This window comes from Talpa europaea (genome assembly GCF_964194135.1).
Source record: "Talpa europaea genome assembly, chromosome: 3".
NCBI classification, from domain to species: domain Eukaryota; kingdom Metazoa; phylum Chordata; class Mammalia; order Eulipotyphla; family Talpidae; genus Talpa; species Talpa europaea.
The window spans coordinates 105,646,590-105,665,629 of record NC_140069.1 but is presented as its reverse complement, the minus strand read 5'-3'; the positions used below and the strand labels follow the sequence as shown (position 1 = coordinate 105,665,629).

Below are 19,040 nucleotides of genomic sequence, written 5' to 3'. Positions count from 1 at the left end.
TGCAAAAATGACAATGATGTAAAAATATATATAAAATAAAATAAATAAAGTTCAGATCAGGAGGCGCACACACACACACACACACACACACACACACGCCTGGGGGAGCCCTACTCTGAAGATGCAGAGAGGATTATCCATACTTCCCTGAGGGTGAGGTGTTGAGGGAAGGGTCTCTCAACCATGCCTGCGTCCTCTACTTGCAGGTTATAAAATCACAGTAGAGTGCAGCTTTTTAAATGAGCAGGCAATGGCCTTGTGAAGTTAAATAATTCTCTAATATAACTCAGATGGTTAGAGGTATAGGTGGAATTAACATCCAAAAACAGGATATAGGGTCAGAAAGATTTAGATTTGTAACCAGTGCCACTATTTGCTGGTTTTGTAACCAGTGCCACTATTTGCTTGGCTTCAGACAGTCTTCACTGTGGCCCCATGGTTCGCTAGTGCTGTGTTCATGCCTTTTTATGATTTTTCTCCTTTTCATTTTGGTGGGGTCGGTGACTTGTTTCTAATCAACACATTGGGTTGAAGGCGATGGGATATCTGTGATTACATGAGTCCAGCACCATCCGGCAAGTGTCCTCATTGCTGGCTTTGAGTAAGCAAGTGCTCTGTGTCCTACAGTTCCAGGAAATTATTTCTGTAAGGAACCCATGGGAGCTGGAAGAAGATCCTTCTCTGGTTAGTCTCTGAGGACACCTCACCATCACCTTTTTGGTGGCCTGACAAGCCCATTTAAACTATGCCAAGACTCCTGACTCACAGATAGTAAATATATGTTGCTTTAAGTTACCAGGTTCATGATAATTTTTTACTCAGTGATCAATAACTAAACAGTGAGTGATGTAAGCTGAGTATTTCTGGTAAATATATATGTTGAAATACTAATACCCATGTGATGGCATCAGATGGGACCTTCAGGAGGTGATCAGGTGATGAGCATGGAGCCCGTGACTGAGACTAGTGCCCTTATAAGAAGAACACTCACTGAACTCCCAGCTCTCTCTACCGTGTGGGGATACTGAAAAGATGGTAGTCTGCCATGCGCAATCTCGCCCTCACCTGATCTTGGACTTGCAGCCTCCAGAATTGTGAGAAAAAAATTTGCATTGTTGATAAGCCCCCCACTCTATGGTATTTTGTTAGAGCAGTCCAAATGGATGATGACCCTGAGCCTCAGTTGTGACTGTAGAATGGAGTGAATCTAGAAACCTTTAAAAAGGATTTGGTTATCAAATGGGACATACAAAGTGCCTAGCACAGTTTGAAAATTAGCAGATTTAATGCATGTCATTTTCTTTTCCCTCTTCCCAATCTTTCACATAATATCATACCTATGCATGCATGACATAATATGTGCCTAACATGAAAACAATGTTTATGATTCAAAAGCATCACCAAAATTTGTATCCTATATGCCTTTAGATAACTATGAAAGTATATACCCTTCTTTAATGTTATGATATTTCAAATATATTAAGCATTTTGACTAAAAATTTTGGAACAAAACACTGCTTACTTTTAAAATTGTACAAACTCACCTCTTGAGAATCACTGGTTTAAAAAAAAAAATCAGAGCACTAGTTAGTAGTAGCTGACCAAGCTCTAATTGCTTTCAATGATCTTTGGAATATGACTTCATCACTGTGTGAAATTCATTTTTATTCTCACTCAGCAAACCACTCTGAGTGCTTCAGGAAGGCTCAGGTTCTTTATGGAGCACCCCACACTTTTTCATGTACTTGCCTAGGAATTTTCTGCTCTTTTGGAAGAAAAAAAATAAGAAAAACATGGTGAGTCTATTCTTTACAAAAAATTGATTATTTTTAGAGGAGGGGAACTTCTTCCCAGGTAAATATAAATACAAGAAAATGTTATAACTAGCATGAAATGCAATTACCATTGCAAACCCAGGGCTTAATTAATCAATAATTCAAATATTTATTGATCATCAACCACACACACAATGGAAAATTAAGAAAGGTCATATGTGTTAGGGGTTTAGAGAAAAGTCACCCCTTCTCATCTACTTAGGTCCAATTAGGCAAGTGGAAATTCAATAACAGAGTTACTGTTAGCCCAAAAACTCTTAACAAGTAGAACACCACTTTCTTTTATTGCCCAAACCAGGCACATATCAGCTTGTAACTCATGCATCAGAGACGTCACTGAGTTTTCTTTGTTGCCCTCTTCTCCCTCATTTCTTTCATCTAGGTAATCAGTAAGCTTTGTGGATTGTCCCTTCAAAATGTCTCCCTAACCTGTACCCTCCTTTCCATCCCTGCTCCTCAATATCAGTTCAGACCTTTATAATCTTTTTTAAATATTTAAAAAAAATTAATGCTTAAAAAATTTTTTTTCTGTAGATTTTTTGTGTGATAACATTAGTTGACAAGACTGTATAGGATTTAGGAGTATAGGCCCACAGCTCCTCACAGGTATGCTACCAAAGCATACCCACCACCAAAGCACCTATGATCCTCTACCACAACCCAGTGGGCCCCCTCCCCCCTCTTCCTCACCCCTAACCTTTTTTACATTTTAATGATTTCCATTGCAGTAAAATAAACACAACATAATATTTACCAAGTTTAATCATTTTTATGTGTGCAGTTCAGTGGCATCAATATTTGGACTGTTGTGGAACTTCACTGCCATCATCATGACAAGCTGAAATCTTATACACCATAACACAACAATACAAAAGCTTCACTAATTTAAATGTCAGTTTTGCACAGAAGCCAAACTAACCTTCTCTGTATTGTCCCAATTTTGGTATATGTGCTAATGAAGCCACCACCCCTTACAATCTTTTGCCTGATTATTGCCACGATGTTCTCACATGTCCACTCTGCTTCCATCTCACCACTGGAACTCCAGGACAGGAGGTACCCCTTGACTCAAAATCCCTCCAATCCCTCTGCTTTCCTACCAGATGATATCCAGTCTATTAAACAGAACCTCCCACAGCCCACTGCTATCTTCCTCACCTTTACCATGGTCATTCTGCCTGCCTCCCCCTCCAAGTGTCTCAATGTCTCTTTCCCTATGTTGACAGGAACAGTCAACAGGAGCAGGATAAAGCCAACCCTGACTCCACAGACTGTACACTGTTGACTTTAGGTGAGTGTGTATTCCAGTATTTCCCATCTCTTTGTGTCTGCTTTGTTCTTTTCTTGAAATGAATTTTTAAGCCCATTCTCCATGCATCCTTTTGCATTGAAACTCTCCAAGTTGTCTCTGTTCTCCAGTGATAATTAGCTTGCCTTCTTTGAGACCTCCATGATGGCATAACACTAGTTACACTTATTGAACTGGTGAAAACACACACACACACACACACTCACCTGCACATCCATATATATAACATGCATGAGGGACAATGTGCATGATGGTCAATAAACTGAAAAAGCACTGTTTCTTTTCTCTACTTAAGCTGGAAATTAAGAGTGCACTCTTACTGAAAAGCAACAAAATCAAATTCAGGGAGTCAAGTGTGATTAAAAAGGAAAGAAAGAAAGATCTGAACCTTAGCTCTGAGAGGTAGGAACTTGTACCAAATCTTTCCAGGAACTAGTTAAAAAACAGGTTCCTCATAAAATTCCCTCCGGGCCTGGAGGCTCAAGGAGGAGTTGCTGATAGAGGCCAAGTTCCTTAGAGAGAAGCTCTTTCTTTCACAGGTGCTTGACCATGGAAGAGTGAAGCTAATGACGGCACTGGGAGGAGATGCTCAGAGGAGCTCAAGGACAGAAGGAGGTCACTCTGAATTGCCATGGTTCTGCTCCCCTGGAGGCAAAGAGCAGGATTTAAGGAGATCTTAGTGCAATGAGGGCTGAGTGAAAGCCACTTGTAAAATCATCCCCTTAATCATCAAATGATACTTTGCTTTTTCCAAGGACACTACAAAAACGTACAGGTTTGGCTACAGGCATGTTTGAGAAATCCTGGTGGGAAGCAGCAGCTTGAATTAATGGGGGCAATTTCAGACAGTGAAAGACCCACAAGATAGAGCTGGTGAGACAGCACATTGTCAGCCACGTGGTTCACAAGCTCTATCTGCCCTGCTGAGCAGGAGTTTTGACTGATTTTATGAGCTGATGGGAAATCAATCAGGAGAGAAGCAAGGACACACGCTGCCACTGGAATCGATGCGTCCATTGCCTGTGACAATCTGGAGCTACTTTCTTCAAAATGTTTTCTTACCATTGCAACTACCTTCTCTCCACTTAGATGTGCTCCTTTTTTGTGACTTTGATTGGTTGCCAAAATAACCTTATTTTTCCTTCACATTTCCTTCCAAAATGACCATGGTGGAGAGGAGGCAGTAAGTTGAAATAAAATGTAGATATTAACTTGTTGACTCAGCAGAGATGACTGAACCATCTCCAACAAAGTTAGTGAACTGCCTTGGGGAACTGTCCGGCTTCTGCTCAGTTTCACCTCTATCGACAGCAAGTCATGCAGCTTCTCTGTTATTCCAAGTTTACTGGGTGAAAAGTTCAGGGGCTGTTCTATGTGATGGATAACTTTTTTCCAACTTTAGTATTTTATGAGACTAAAGATGAGGAAAGAACAAATGATTCCTGTAAGGCCAGAAACACTTGAAAAATATCCCACCCTTAATAATAAATAAATAAATATTGAAACAACAAGATCTATTTTTAACCTTTGGTCCACAAAGACTTAATGGAAAAAATGGTAGTAACTGCTATTGAGTTGGGGGATGGATGGAGCACACCTTTTCTAGAGGGCCGTTTATGAAGATGCATCAAAAGTCTTAAAATGAACATCATTGTTGGTCTAGCAATTCCACTAAAATGAGTTCTAAGTAAATAATCACATACTCAAGAACATGAATTTTAAGTAGAAAGATTCTTATCATAGCATTATTTGTGATATCAAAAATCAAAGATTGATGGTCTTCACCTAGGGGAAATTGTCTGATACCACATAGCAGACTAGGGACCCTGGCAGAGCACAGGACTGGCATGGCTCATGTGCACACTCAACATGCCGGGTCCTGCAGTCCCCTGCCCCACCCACAGACATAGAGGCCACATGACCAAGTCAGACCCTGTGTTGACCAGGTGGATGTGGTTTTATCAACTTAAAGACTATTTATGTCCCACCATTGGCTTCAAGGTGAATGGAATGTCCTATGGCTTGGTTGCGAAGGCCAGCCTTTTACCCTTGCCACTGGAAAGAGCTTATTGCTAACTTCTCCCTTGTTGGTATTTCTGTCCTTTTCATTCCCCGTCCTCACACCCACTCTGACCTCTGGTCACAAGGAAACCTGCTTAACAGCATAAGTGTCAGCCACCTAGCATAATGCCTGTCAGTTTTCACACTCAGCAAATGTCAGTGCCTTCGTTTTTATACTACATTGGAGACATTGGGCTTAGCACATTGTAGCTTCAGATAAAATTGTGTGGCCTGGCCAGGTACCCCAAGGACTCTGAGAACAATGAGTGACTATAGGAGAGGAGAGCAGTAGCTGGTGAACCAACAAGCTCTTTCCACAGGCCTTGCCGGCTGGCCTCTTACCTGATGATTGTCAGAGGGATGAAGTACACCAGGAAGGCCACGATGGTCATGTATGGGGTCCAGTAGGAGTCATCAGGTCACAGGGCCCAGCATTGCACTTCACCATTGGAAAGTTTCCTTTTCCCAAATATTATCAGGGTGGGAATGGAGAACAGGAAAGAGAGGCTCCAGGCAATCATGATGAGGAACTTGGCTTGATTTTCTGCTCAAAGGAAAGGGAGGGATGCCTGGGTATCTGGAAACCCACAGCATACTTGGAGCTCACAGCAAAAATGATCACTGTATGGGAGAAACTAAACCTTTCAGGGCCTCAGTTTCCCCATGTGTAAATGGGGTTATCAGGACCTGCATATGGGACTAATACAAAGAGCAAAGAAAATACTCATTCAGAGGTTAGCACATTGCCTGGCACCAGATTCCATGCTCCCCAGTTTCTACATTCCTTGTTCTACTATGATTTTCCTGACTTGCAAGATTGATGCATCCATTGCTATAGTATTAGGGAGCTCAGTTTGGATCATACATATTTGATAGGCTACTGTGCAAATGTGATCTCCGGTTATCTTGCCCATAGATGTAGTCTTTGTTTTGTCTGAGATCTTTCCATTGTTCTGGGAAGCATGGTGACAGTGTTTGAAATTTGTTTGCCAAATGGTAAGGGACCTTCTTTTTTTGAACAAAGAGGTAATTGTAGAACAGAGAAGGAACACTGGGCTTGGCTTTGGAGAGCAGGATTCAGTCAAATCAAACCCTAAAGCATGGTAGCTATGACCTTTCATAGTACATTTGGCCTATTTCAGACATAACGTTCTGACCTGACTTTGGGAAAACCACTAAGTCTCGGTTATTTTCTATAGTAGTATTAAAAAATATACTCTACAACAAATGGTATACTCTTCAACAAATGTTGTTGAGAAAACTGGAAAGCCACAATCAAGGAAAGGAAAGTCAGACTACAATCTATACCATACACAAAAAGTAACTCAAAATGTATGGAAGATTTAGATGTAAGACCCAAAACTATAAAATATGTAGGAGAAAACATAGGCAAAATACCCAAGAGCATGGACTTTAGGGATGTCTTTGGGGACTCAACTACAATGGCCAGGGAAACAAAGCCAAAACCAGACAAACTAATACATCAAACTAATACACTTCTGCAACGAAATTATCATTAACATGAAAAGACACCCTATTGAATGGTAGAAAATACTTGCACATCATACATCTGACCAGGGGTTAATATTTAAGATCTACAAAGAACTCATGCAACTCAACAAAAGGAAAATAAATAACCTAATAAAAAAGGAGATAGGATCTAAATAAACATGTCTCCAAAGAAAACATAAAGATGGCAAACAGGCACATGGAAAAAGGAAGGGCCAAATGGACTGAGATGCAGGTTTATGGGTGCTCTGGTGCTGGGCATGTGTGATGCCATCCAGCTGAGAGTGTGTGAGCCTATATTCCTAACTCATATATTAGTGTAAATCAGTGTTACCTCAATAAAAAATTATACAATTAAAAACAACTTTGGTAATGCATTCATATGTAATATATTGATTGCATATATAAAAATGAGTTTATAATATATATGCTGCTTTATAAGCCAATTAATTATTCTATAAAAATATTGTGACAATCTTTTTCATGTCAAATCTGCATCTATGCGAATGGCAGTCACATTTTTTCATACAAGAGTCTTTCTTCCAATATAATTTTATCTTAAACCCAGTGCAGGACATCCAGTCTGAAGCTGGATGACAGCCAGAACCTTCCAAAGGAAGGTTGGAATAATTCCACCTGCCCTGGAATAATTCCACAAAAATGAGTCCTCTGGGGATCAGTGTGTGAAGTGCAATTTGAAAACCACCCATAATAGAACATTTTTTTCCATGGTTACACCAAACTCCAATTTTATAGCCAAATAATATAGCCTGTTATTTAGTATTTAATAGTTTCCAATTATTTTTTATTATACATAACCATATGCATCTCTTATGTATCCATATGTATCATCCTAAAGTTATTTCCTAAGGAGGAACATTTAGAAGATTTTGACAAATGTTGTTCAATTTCTCCCAGAAGAGTCTACAGTTATGATTCCCACCAGGGTATCCTTCCCAACACTAAGAGGATTGTGCCTCTGAATCTTCTTTTCAGGTTTGTATGTTTTCTTATCCTGATGTTTAATCCTGCAGTTCTAGCTGTACAAAAGAGCACTTCTATTACTTTTTGTTTCTTTTTTTCTTAGTAGCTTCTTTTATGACCTCTGCCTTCATATGTTCTTATTTCTTTGCCAGAGTTACTTATATGAAGGATATTAGCTTTTTGCCCTTTTATATGCAGAGGTTTCCTTTTCTGTCATTTTGCTTTTTAAGTTCATTTACTGTATATATCATTTCTATAAAGAATTTCAAATGTTCCCTGTAGTAAAACTATATACATTACCTTTACTGTTTTTGCTATTAGTTTTATTTCTAGAAACATCTTTTCTTACTCAAAATTATAAAACATTTTATTAATTCTCATATTTTTTCATGTTTAAAATTTTTACTTTTTTTGAGACTCTACCCACAATATGGTGGAATAGAGAGGTTGGGATTACCCTCTCCCTTATAAACTATTATAAAGAAATTCACTCATGGAAGACCCAGATGCCATCCCATTGATAAGAGTCCCAGGACTTTCCCATGGATATCTTGAACTAAGATTGATATCAGAAGGAAAAAGAAAAATATTGGATGGTTTCACTTATAGGAGGAAACATAGGGGAACCAAATAAAGGATTATGAAAAAGAAGACAAAACTAACAGCCAACTATAAATCGGAGACATTCAACAGGGGAGGGGGAGGGAGAAGGATTAAAACAGGGGCAGGATAAGCACAAGAGACCATGGTGATGGTTCACGGGAGTCTTGATGGTGGGAATTTTATGGAGATTACACCTGAGAGGAGGAAGCAAACTGCACAAAAATGAATAATGACATAAAATATATAGAGAGAAATTAAACAAAATTGATGGTCTCTGAGGAGAAGTGAGAGGAAGTCAAGGTTGGGTGAGTAGATACCCCAGCAGGCTGGGGTTGACTGCAGAAGCCACTTGTGAAACTCTAAGGAGTTCTAGGAGAGTGGGCACAGACCTGCCCTGGGGCAGTGAAAACTCTGAGGTGCAGACCTGGGAAATTGGGATCTCTTTAGTCCAAAAGGACACTGAAACCTCCTTTTCTTCTTCCCTCCTTTCCTCCCCTCCTCTCTCCCAGAAGAGATCAAAGAGAAGTCAGGATGAGCCAGGTCAGACTCCAGGAAAAGCCAACAGCAGAAAGGAGGACTTGTGAGATAACTCTCGAATGCCTTGGGGAATTACACAAACAGCAGGCAGTTATTGCAGTCTTGCAGAAGTGGCAGCAGAGTGGGGGTGGGGTGGCAATGGCCATTTGCTGGAAGCCACAGTGACAAGTTAGCATATGCTTGTCTGCCACTCTCTGGCATAGCACTGCCTCCTGGCCAAGCACAAATTAGACCCAGAGTATGAGCCTGGTAGTCCAGACTTAGCTCCTCTCACTGGGAGATCAGGCTTCCCAGGTCATTACCTATGGCAGAGAGAAGAAGCAGGGAGGTGGGGTAGGAAATTAAGACAGCCTAAGCACAGAATACAGCCTGCTGCGGAATGAAAGAAGAGGAGGTAGAGGTGACTAATTCCATTCCTCAAACTGAAATTGAGTATCAAAGCCCCAGATTCCCCAGCTGACCCTTCCTTAGGCCTAGGTAAATAAAGAAGAGAAATAAAACTGAATTCCCAGTACCCCAGACACGTGTGTGTGCACATGCATGCACACACAGACACACACATGCACACAGAGTAAATAAAGTGACACACATGCCTAGAAGCAAGGGACATCTCAACACAAGATGGAAAAGCAAAATGAGGACAGAAGTCCTGGGACAAATAGACGAGCTACAGAAATAGAGGTCCTATCAGACTAAGACTTCAAAACAATATTGAAAATACACCAAACTAGGATTTCCCCAAATTTAGCCCAGACACTCCGCAGGCAAAAAGAGGATGGAAAAAAGTGTTCAGAATCCTACAAGACAAGAACTGTCTTCCAAGACTATACTCTCCTACGAAAGTGCCATTTAAGTATGAAGGTGAAATAAAGGCTTTTCCAGACAGAATTGATGGAGTTTACCACCACCAGACCTGCCCTTCAATAAATGTTGAAGGGAGTTCTACAAAATAAAAGAAAAAATGAAACACAAATTTCTGAGCAAAATGGCTAGCAATACAAAACCCAAAGCATGAGCAAGAATATTGAGTCAACAATAAAACACTAAGGGGGAGGAAGAAATGGACAAAACCTTCATAGTCAAATGTCAGAAGGCAGACCAGCTCATAAAGGACTTAGGACACAGGAATTAAGTAAAATGCCCTTCGTAACAACTAACTAAAGATCCACAACACAGATCCACAACAACAACAACAACAACAAAACAAAGAAACTGATAGAAAAACTAAAGAAAGCTACCCAGAAAAAGCAAGGCAGAGAGAAACAAATGAAAAAAAGAAACAAACATAAAACAATCAAAAACAAAATGACTGACAATAAACAGTTTATTCAATAATCATTCTAAATGTGAATAATCTGAATTCACGGATTAAAAAGACTAACAATGTGGGTGAAAAAGTTTTAGGTAGAGGGGGACAAGAAATGGAAGGAAGTGAACCATTTATTAATGTAACAGGATGGTCCCCAGGAAAGGGGGAGTTTCCAGGTTCCCTGCCCCACCCAAGGGAGGGTGGAGCCGAGCAGGGGGAGAAGAAGCTGCAGAGGAGACTGAGGAAGGAAGCAGGATGGAGCCAGAGGAGCCCTGGAGGAGGCACATGGGGCCAAGAGACGTGAAGAAACTGTGCTTGCCTTTTGGTCGTGGACTGGGTGACACAGATGTGGGTGAGAGACCCGAGGGGAGGTGACAATGGAGGCTTTTATTTTGATTTTGATTTTGCTCTTTTCCTTCCGGGCTTGTCTGGTTGTTTCTGACCCTTTTCTGTGGGTCCCCAGTGGAAGATGCTTTGGACTTGTGGCAGGCTTTGGGGCCTTGCCCTGGGCCAATCCCATTTGGATGGACTTTTACCCACGAGGGGATGGGTAAATTTGGGTGCTTCATTTAGAAACTAGATTCTTTGCCTTTCCTATATTGTTTCCTAATTGTATTAAAGTTCCTTCCCATTAAAGTCTCATGTTTTGTGTTAATGGGGCAGATGGCAGAACCCTATATAGAATAGAATAGGCAGGTTTGTGGGGTTTGGGCTGCCCCTCTCCCTGCCCTGTAACATTAAGAGGATAATAGTAGGGAAAACAGTTTCATCCATACCCACGCCCGCTTACCTGATTAAGCTAGCTTACCTCCTTGCAAGAACTTCATGGGGTAAACGATGGCATGGCATCTGTCAATGCTGAGGGACACCAGGACATAGGTAGAGGCATAGAGCAGCACAACCTGAAGACAGGAATAAGAGGGGGTTCATGACTTCATAGAGGTGAGGAAATGCATATAATGGGAAGGATATTTGTGCTTTTTAGAAACCTCGACACTGAACCGAATGAAGGGTGAGCTTTGGGTTAGGAAGAGTCATTCCACTGACCAGGAAGCAAGTCGCTCTCCTTGGTGTGGGAATTTCCCTTGTTAGTGGTGACGGGTGGGGGTGCTCCCCACTCTTGCTCTTTCATTCTGTTGACTTCTTGAAGGCTCTACATTTCAGTATCAGTCCCTCTTGACATTTGCATGGTACATTTGTTTGCAAATGACTTTTAAAGCTTAACTAATTTTCTTTGCTACAATTGACATTCCACCGTAATCAGAATAAAAGTTCAGTTTCCTTTTATCAGTGTGAGTTGTTGAGAGATGATAGCATGGTTCCAGGAAACCCATATGCTGTTTTTTTTTTTTAATTTTTTTTTTAATAGAGGCATGTTTTATTTATTTATTTATTTGTTTGTTTGTTTATACAAGCACTGGGTACAGTCAGAAGTGCGGGAGGGTGAGAGAATTCACCAGAGCCAGAGCGGGGAGCAGAGCAGGCAGAAGGACCGAAGTACACTGCTGAGGGGAGCAGCGGGCGGCAGGAGAGGTCTGCGCGCCATGTGGGACCCTCCTCCTGTGGCCGGGGAGCAGCCAGGGATCGAACCGGTGCCGCAGAGGCCGCGGGCAGCTTCGCAACCCAGTGCTCAACCGCTGCGCCACCGGGGAGCCCCCCCATATGCTGTTTGGAATCATTTATCATCATCTGTGTGTCACCCTCCGAGCTCCCCTCACCACTCACTTCTCTAACAGAGCTGCTTGCTAGGGTCAGTCCCTGGGTCTCCTCTTCCTCCTCCCCACTCTCCTTTTTATTAACCTCCCCCATGCCCTTTAATTATCCTGTGTACAGTGCTACTTGCATATTTCTGCAGGAAAGGGAATTGGGATGTAAGAGGTAAATATCTCTTGCGGAAAAGGCTACTCAAAATGCAATTAAATGAAATACCTCTAAAGGGTGGTCAAGGTTGGAAATTTTCAGGTGACTCTGAACCTCGTTTCTATCAACGATATTTCTGTTTTGTAAACTTTAGGTCAAATATAGAAGATAAAAGAGTAACTCACAGGCTTATGTCTTAAGTCTAAGGATGAGTGAATTTCTTCTAAAATTAAATAGAAATATCAAAACTGGCAATAATTTTGTGTTGAATTTGTACTTTTTGTTCTTTTCCTGGCTCAAATAGTAATTTGCTACATTATTGTTCTTTATTAATCTTTTTATATAACACTATCACAAACATACCCCTGCACTAGTGTTGTGGAAGGTGCCACAGGAGGGGGTAACTGTCAGAGAGTGAAGATTCTCTTTGGGGATATGAAAAGACATTCTTCTCTTGCTAAAAAGGTGGCAAGTTGACAGAGAGAGAAGTGACAGCCAAATTTAACAATAAAAATATCAGACAGTTGTTCCCTTAGAGATAACGGGACCTTCTATGTGTGGCTCATGAATTCACTAAGGCTGCCCACACGCAGTTGAGGAGGTGGCATCAAGGAAGTGGGAAAAGAGTTCCTGACGGCAGCAGAACCCTGTGGAGTAAAACTTCATGGTGAGAAGTTCACAAAAATCTGTGCCATCGCCACTGGGTTAAGCCAGGGCCTCATACAAGTTTGGAATCTGGAGCAGGAGGAATGGCAGCAGAGGGTTGCCCCAAGGGCAGGGAACAACAAGAGATGCACTGGAGACACAGTCAACAAATGCTTAATTTCAGGGGTCTTCAAACATTTAAGCAGAGTGAAAAATTAAGATTAAAGGTGTCTCAGATTGTCTTTCCTGTCTTGCCTCTTCTCCACAAAAATCAATGCCAGAAAACTGCACAAAACATGTTTAGAGCTCTGAAAGAAAAATTATGATCCAAGAGTTTTATAAATATCATTTCAGTGATAAGGAACAGAATAATTTTCTTAGATATAAAAAAAGGGATGAAAATATAACATTACACTCTTTATGAAAAATTTTCCTTGAGGAAATATTTCTGCTGATGGAGAGTTGTTTCAATATCAAGAATTCAAGAAGAGGGAAAAAGACAGAATGGTAACAATTATGGTAAACAATGAGTCAGAAATACAAGATACTTGCAAAATAACTGAATATGCATTTCAAGTAAAAAATTGGGAGAGTTACATGAAGGGAGAGTAAAGGAACAAGTCATTTTAAATTTCCATTTAAGCATTTTAAAGATCACTTTTGCTTTTTATTTTGAGATATTAAATTTAAAAATTAAAGAGAAGTTATCACAGTGAAATAAAAATGGAGAAAAGTAATGTATTAGTTTCCTATGGCTCCTGTACCACACTGCCACAAACTTTGTGGTTTAAAGCAACTTAAATCCATACATTCACAGTTGTGGATATCTGAAGTCTACAATCAATTATACTGGATCAAGAAAAGGTGATAACAGGGCCAAATCTATCCCTTCCAGACAGAGGCAGCTGCCATCATAAATGGGGACATATCAATCTCATCGCCCCTGTCCTTGGTTACAGTGTTTTCTCCTCTTGTGTCTGTGTGCCAAGTCTCCCTGTCCTTCTCTCTTGTAAGATACATGATGATTACATTTGGCCCCACATGGATAATCCAGAACAATATCTTCATTTCAAAATTCTTAATCACACCTTCAAATCCTTGTATGCCATATGAGGAAATTTTTTAAGGGTAAGGATTTGGATAACTTTGAGGAGGCCATTTAACAAAGTAGTCAGGGAAAAAAATAGGAACTTTTTAAAATATTTTATTTTATATAATTCTTACATCATTTTTCATTTTTGCACAATGTATGCATTTTCATTTTGGTTAAATTTCCCATACAATTGCACCCACCTCCCCTACCCCCGTCTTTTGAACCTAATCCTTCCTCTCCCCGCCCTACCCCCCGTAGTGTGTCTCTGGTTTATGGTTGCTTGTTGATTTTAATTTTTACTTTATTATAATTAGGTTTTTTTCCTGGTCCCTTATTTAAGTTTTCTAGATTCCTGCTAGGAGTGAGACCATCCGGTATTTTTCTTTTTCTTTTTGGCTTATTTCGCTGAGCATGATCCCTTCCAGCGCCATCCATGTTGCTGCAAATTGCATGTGCTTATCTTTTTTGAATGCTGAGTAATATTCCATGGTGTATACGTACCACATCTTCTTGATCCAGTCATCTATTTTTGGGCATTTGGGTTGTTTCCAAAGCTTAGCTATTGTAAACAGTGCTGCTATAAACGTAGGGATGCAGGTGTTCTTTGGAATTGATGTTTCTGTGTCCTTTGGGTAGATACCTAGGAGTGGAATTGCTGGATCATATGGAAGCTCTATGTTTAGTAGGTCCAGAAATCTCCACACAGCTCTCCATAGTGATTGGACCAGTTTGCACTCCCACCAACAGTGCAGAAGAGTTGCTTTTTCTCCACACCCTCACCAACATTTGTTGTTGCTAGTTTTTTTAATATGTGCCATTCTCACTGGTGTGAGATGGTATCTCATTGTAGTTTTGATTTGCATTTCCCTGATTACAAGTGATGTTGAACATTTTTTCATATGCCTGTTGGCCATTTGCATTTCCTCTTTGGAGAAATTTCTTTTTAGTTCTTCTGCCCATTTTTTGACTGGATTATTTTCTTTGTTTTTGTTGTCTCATCAGCTCTTTGTAGATTTTTGTGATCAGTCCTTTATCGTTAGTGTTGTGTGCAAAAATTTTCTCCCAGTTGGTGGGGTTTCTCTTTGTTTTGGTTATTGTCTCTTTTGCTGTGCAGAAGCTCTTTAATTTGATGTAGTCCCAGCTGTTTATCTTTGCCTTCACTATCACTGCTTTGGGTGATGTGTCTGTAAAGACATCTTTGAGGTGCATGTCATGTAGTGTTTCACCTATATTTCCTTCTATATAAAAAATAGGAACATTTTTAAAAATTCAACACAAAGATTAAAGCAAATTGGCAGAAATAACATCAAACACAATTTGTCACAATAAATATGCATGGCTTAAGCTTCTTCCCAAAATCCAAATATATACTAATTAGAAAGTAAACATCTAAAACTAAATGATTCCCAAAGCTTAAAAATAGAGTAATGGTCAAAGATGTATCTAACAATTAAAAGCTAAAAGAAAGCATTCATTAAAGTCAACTAAATTAAATTCAAAGCAAATAGCATTGCATGGGATAAAGGAATAATTTATATAGATGAAAGATACAATGTATAATAGCAGTGGAATATTAAGAAACCTACATGACAAGTATATGCAGATACTACATGCATATCTAAATACATATGTATAATTAAATATATATCTTTATATATATGTGTATAACTCAATGATCAGAATTTTAGAGGGAAAGTAAATACCTAGATAGAAATAATTTTTAAGAATAACACATATTATTGTTAAATTCTAGATAACATTTTAAGAAATTGTCATATACTTAACAACTAAGAAAAGAGACTCCAAATAGATTCCAAAAAGTGGAACTTAAGCTATTCAGATATTTTAAACAAGTAATGACAGTTGAAATTAGTATCATGGCTATTTTCTTTAACTACAATTTGGAAATTTAAACATTCTTGTAATTAACTTGAGTGAAGAAGGAAATCAAAGTACAATTATAGTCAATTCATAAATGTCAACAATGAAAATTTAAAATATCAACAACATATGGGATGCCATTTGGAGAACAGATGGCAGATTTGGGACATATGTCTGAATTTTCACTATCCCATCCCTAAATTCTAACAAAAATGACCTAGGAAATATAAAATCAAAGAAAATCTTGCAGAGGTGTGAGGCTTAAAAGCAGGAAACTTGAAAAAAATTATTTAGAAAAATGCTACATTGGATTCCTTTAAAGAAGGATCCTTGGACTTTCATAAATTGGTATAACTTATTCTTTAGAACAATTTTAGATGTACAGAAAAAATCAAATAGATAGTATAGAAAGCTGCCATGTTACCCTCCTGTCCCTTTTACTAACATCTTACATTAGAGTTCATTTATTAAAATTGATGAATCAATATTGACACTTTATTATTGGTATTCCATTAAAGTTGCTATAAGTTTCACTTTTTGTGTTACATTCCATGGGTTTTGTATATGATGAGTCACTTTTCTTTTGCTGCTTTTAAGATTCTCAATTTTTTTTTTTGCTCTTTTTATTTTATGACACATTTAGATATGGATTTTTTCAAGTTTCTCTTCTGGTGTTTATTGAGCTTCTAGAATAGGTAGATTGTTATTCTTAAAGTTTTGTCAGATTTAGCCAGTAGTATTTGAGATATTACATCTATCATTTGCAATAAATGTTAAACATTTCTAAACCTTTTCTTTCTTTTCCTGTGGAATTCCCATTATGAATATATTGGTATACTTGAGGCTGTCTTATAGGTCTCTGAGGCTTTATTCAGATTTCTTCATTCTTTTTTCTTTCTGTTCCTTTGGTTGAATAATTCAATCCAATGGGCTCATTTTCAAGTTTGCTGATTCTCTCTTCAGCCTGCTTAAATTTGCTGGCAAATCCCCCTAGTGAAATGTTTTACTTCAGTTATTATACTTTTCAACTCCAGAATTTCTATTTAACTGTATTTTATAATTTCTAAGTCTTTATTGTTATTCTCTACTTGGTGACACCTAGTTTTCATAGTTTCTTCTAATACTTTACACAAACTTCCTTTAAGTTTTTGCATATATTTAACATAGTTGATTAAGAGTTTTTTTCAAGTATACCAATATGGGGCTTACTTAGGAACAGTTTCTTTTGATTTTCTTTTTATCCTATGAATGGATCATACTTTATTACGCATCTTGCATTTTGTTGTTGAAAAGTTACAATTGGATTTGTACCTCTCTCTGGGGTTTGTGGTTGTTGCTGTTTTATTATTATTATTATCATTATTATTAGTTTTTATTTAGTGAGTTTACTGAACAAATTCTGTAAAGTATGCATTCTTTGTCCTGTGTGGTCACTAAACTCTCTACTTAAGCTTAGTGATTGGTTAATAAATTGAATAGCAATTTTCTTAAGTGCCCGGAATCAATGTCTCCTAGTCATTGCAGAGTGACTTGTGTGAGTGTTAAGGCATAATTTTATCACTCAGTCAGGTGGCTGACAACTTTGCCTTTGCCTTCACTTTTTGCCTGCACAAAACCTCAGGTCAGCCAAAGGTGATTTTGTAGGTGTCTCTGTTTCTTCCTGAGCATGTACACAGTCCCAAGAAACATTCAGTTTTCTAGAATTCTTAATATGTCAGAGATTTTCAAATCCCCTATGAATATTTCACTACCCAGTTTATGTTTTCAATTTTCTATTAGTTTATTGTTTTCCCCAACTTTTATTAATCCTTTTGACATCTGTGGAGTTAATCAATTGCCTGTAATTGTTTTTGACAAATGTCCCCAGGGAGGAGGTTTATCATTGAGTCAAATAAAATACAGACAGCCTTGCAAGTGGGGTCTTCCAGAGAACCACCAGACATATTGAATTATGACACTTTACTGGGAATGAGGCTTTTCAATCCTCTAGTCCTCTTCTTCTCTGTGTAGTGGTGCCAGACTCTGTTTTCACTGTGAGCGCTACCACAGAGCTGGAGACTGGATGATGAGACTAGTACAAGCTAAAACCCCACAAATAATATTTTTCTTACTGAGATTCAGGCATTTTATTGACTAAATGCTCCCTGGATTATTGAAAACCTTTGATTAATTTCCAGAGTGGTTAAAAATTGGATTCTGAAAATTCTGAAGAGTTTTCTTGTTTCTTTTACGGAGAAAAATATTGCCGTTTCTTATTCTGTCATTTTTGCTATGTCATCAAAATATATTTTGTATTATTTTAATACTCATTGGAAATACTGTTAGAAGAATGTTACTGGCATAAATAATTCTGAATCAACATTTTAATTTAGTAATTAGGAAAAAAGCAGGTTTTGTTTTTGAAAAATGGGCAGATAAATGTGGTAACCAGCTTCTAAGATGTCCCCAGTGATCCTTGCCTCTGGTTTTACTCTCTTTTATGACTCCCTTCCCTTGTATTAAATTAGGTGTGACATGTGTGAGTAATAGAATAATGTGGAGGTGATGATATATGACTTTACAGACTAGTTCATAAAATATATTGCCATTTCCGCATTGGTCCCTTGAATTTCGTATCCTTGCGAAAGCCAGTTGCTGTCTTGTGAGAACCTGTGCATAAGAATACCTGCAGAGAGGCCCATGTGAAGAATGAGAACTTATCCAAAATCAGCAGGAACTTGCCAGCTTCATGAGGAAATGACCTTGAAAGTGTGCTCAGGCACAGTCAAACCTCCCAATGACTATAGTCCTACACAACACATGTAGTTCTCGTGATAACTGTTCACTAGGCCTGCCAAGCCACACTGTTTCTGAACTCTACTCTTGACCAACAAAAACTGAGATAAGAGGTATTTCTTTTTCTAAGCCACTAAATTTTGGTGTGACTTGTTTTTCAACAAATGATACAGCAAGCAATTGATCACATTTACTTAAAAGGGAGCACAAATCTTCAAAGAGAAATTGAAATATGTTCTGAAAAATTATCCCTGAGAAAATACCAGCCCCTGACAATAGAGGCAGGTTTTTCACTTCTACCCAATGTTCAAGGTTTTGTTCAGAGCACAAAGAAGATTGCAATTGTAACTATTCTGTACCATTTTCTGAGGATGGAATAACTCCATTACCAAGATCTGAAAATGATAGAATAAATGAGAAACATAATCTCATTTATGAACATAGATGCAAAAATTCTAAAAAAAATCTTATTAACAAAAGTAATCTAGGAGCAGATGGTTTTTCTAGAAATGCATTATAGGTCTACGAAGCTACAAAAATTTAGACCAGAAATACCGGCATCAGAATTGAAATATGTTATTGAAAAATAACTTTAAGAACCCAGAAACAGGACATAATAAACCTAATACCAGTTATAAA

At 38.6% G+C, this 19,040-nt stretch overlaps 1 protein-coding gene across 1 annotated transcript in view; it reads right to left on the bottom strand.

Moving 5' to 3' along the window:
* Window positions 1-19,040, bottom strand: part of NPSR1 (neuropeptide S receptor 1) — a gene marked incomplete at both ends in the record, with an annotated part of 112,705 nt that overhangs the window by 14,299 nt on the left and 79,366 nt on the right. Inside the window, 3 exon segments of the mRNA XM_084230774.1 lie at window positions 5,548-5,624; window positions 5,628-5,749; window positions 10,956-11,049. Of these exon segments, the coding sequence (XP_084086900.1) occupies window positions 5,548-5,624; window positions 5,628-5,749; window positions 10,956-11,049 (293 nt within the window).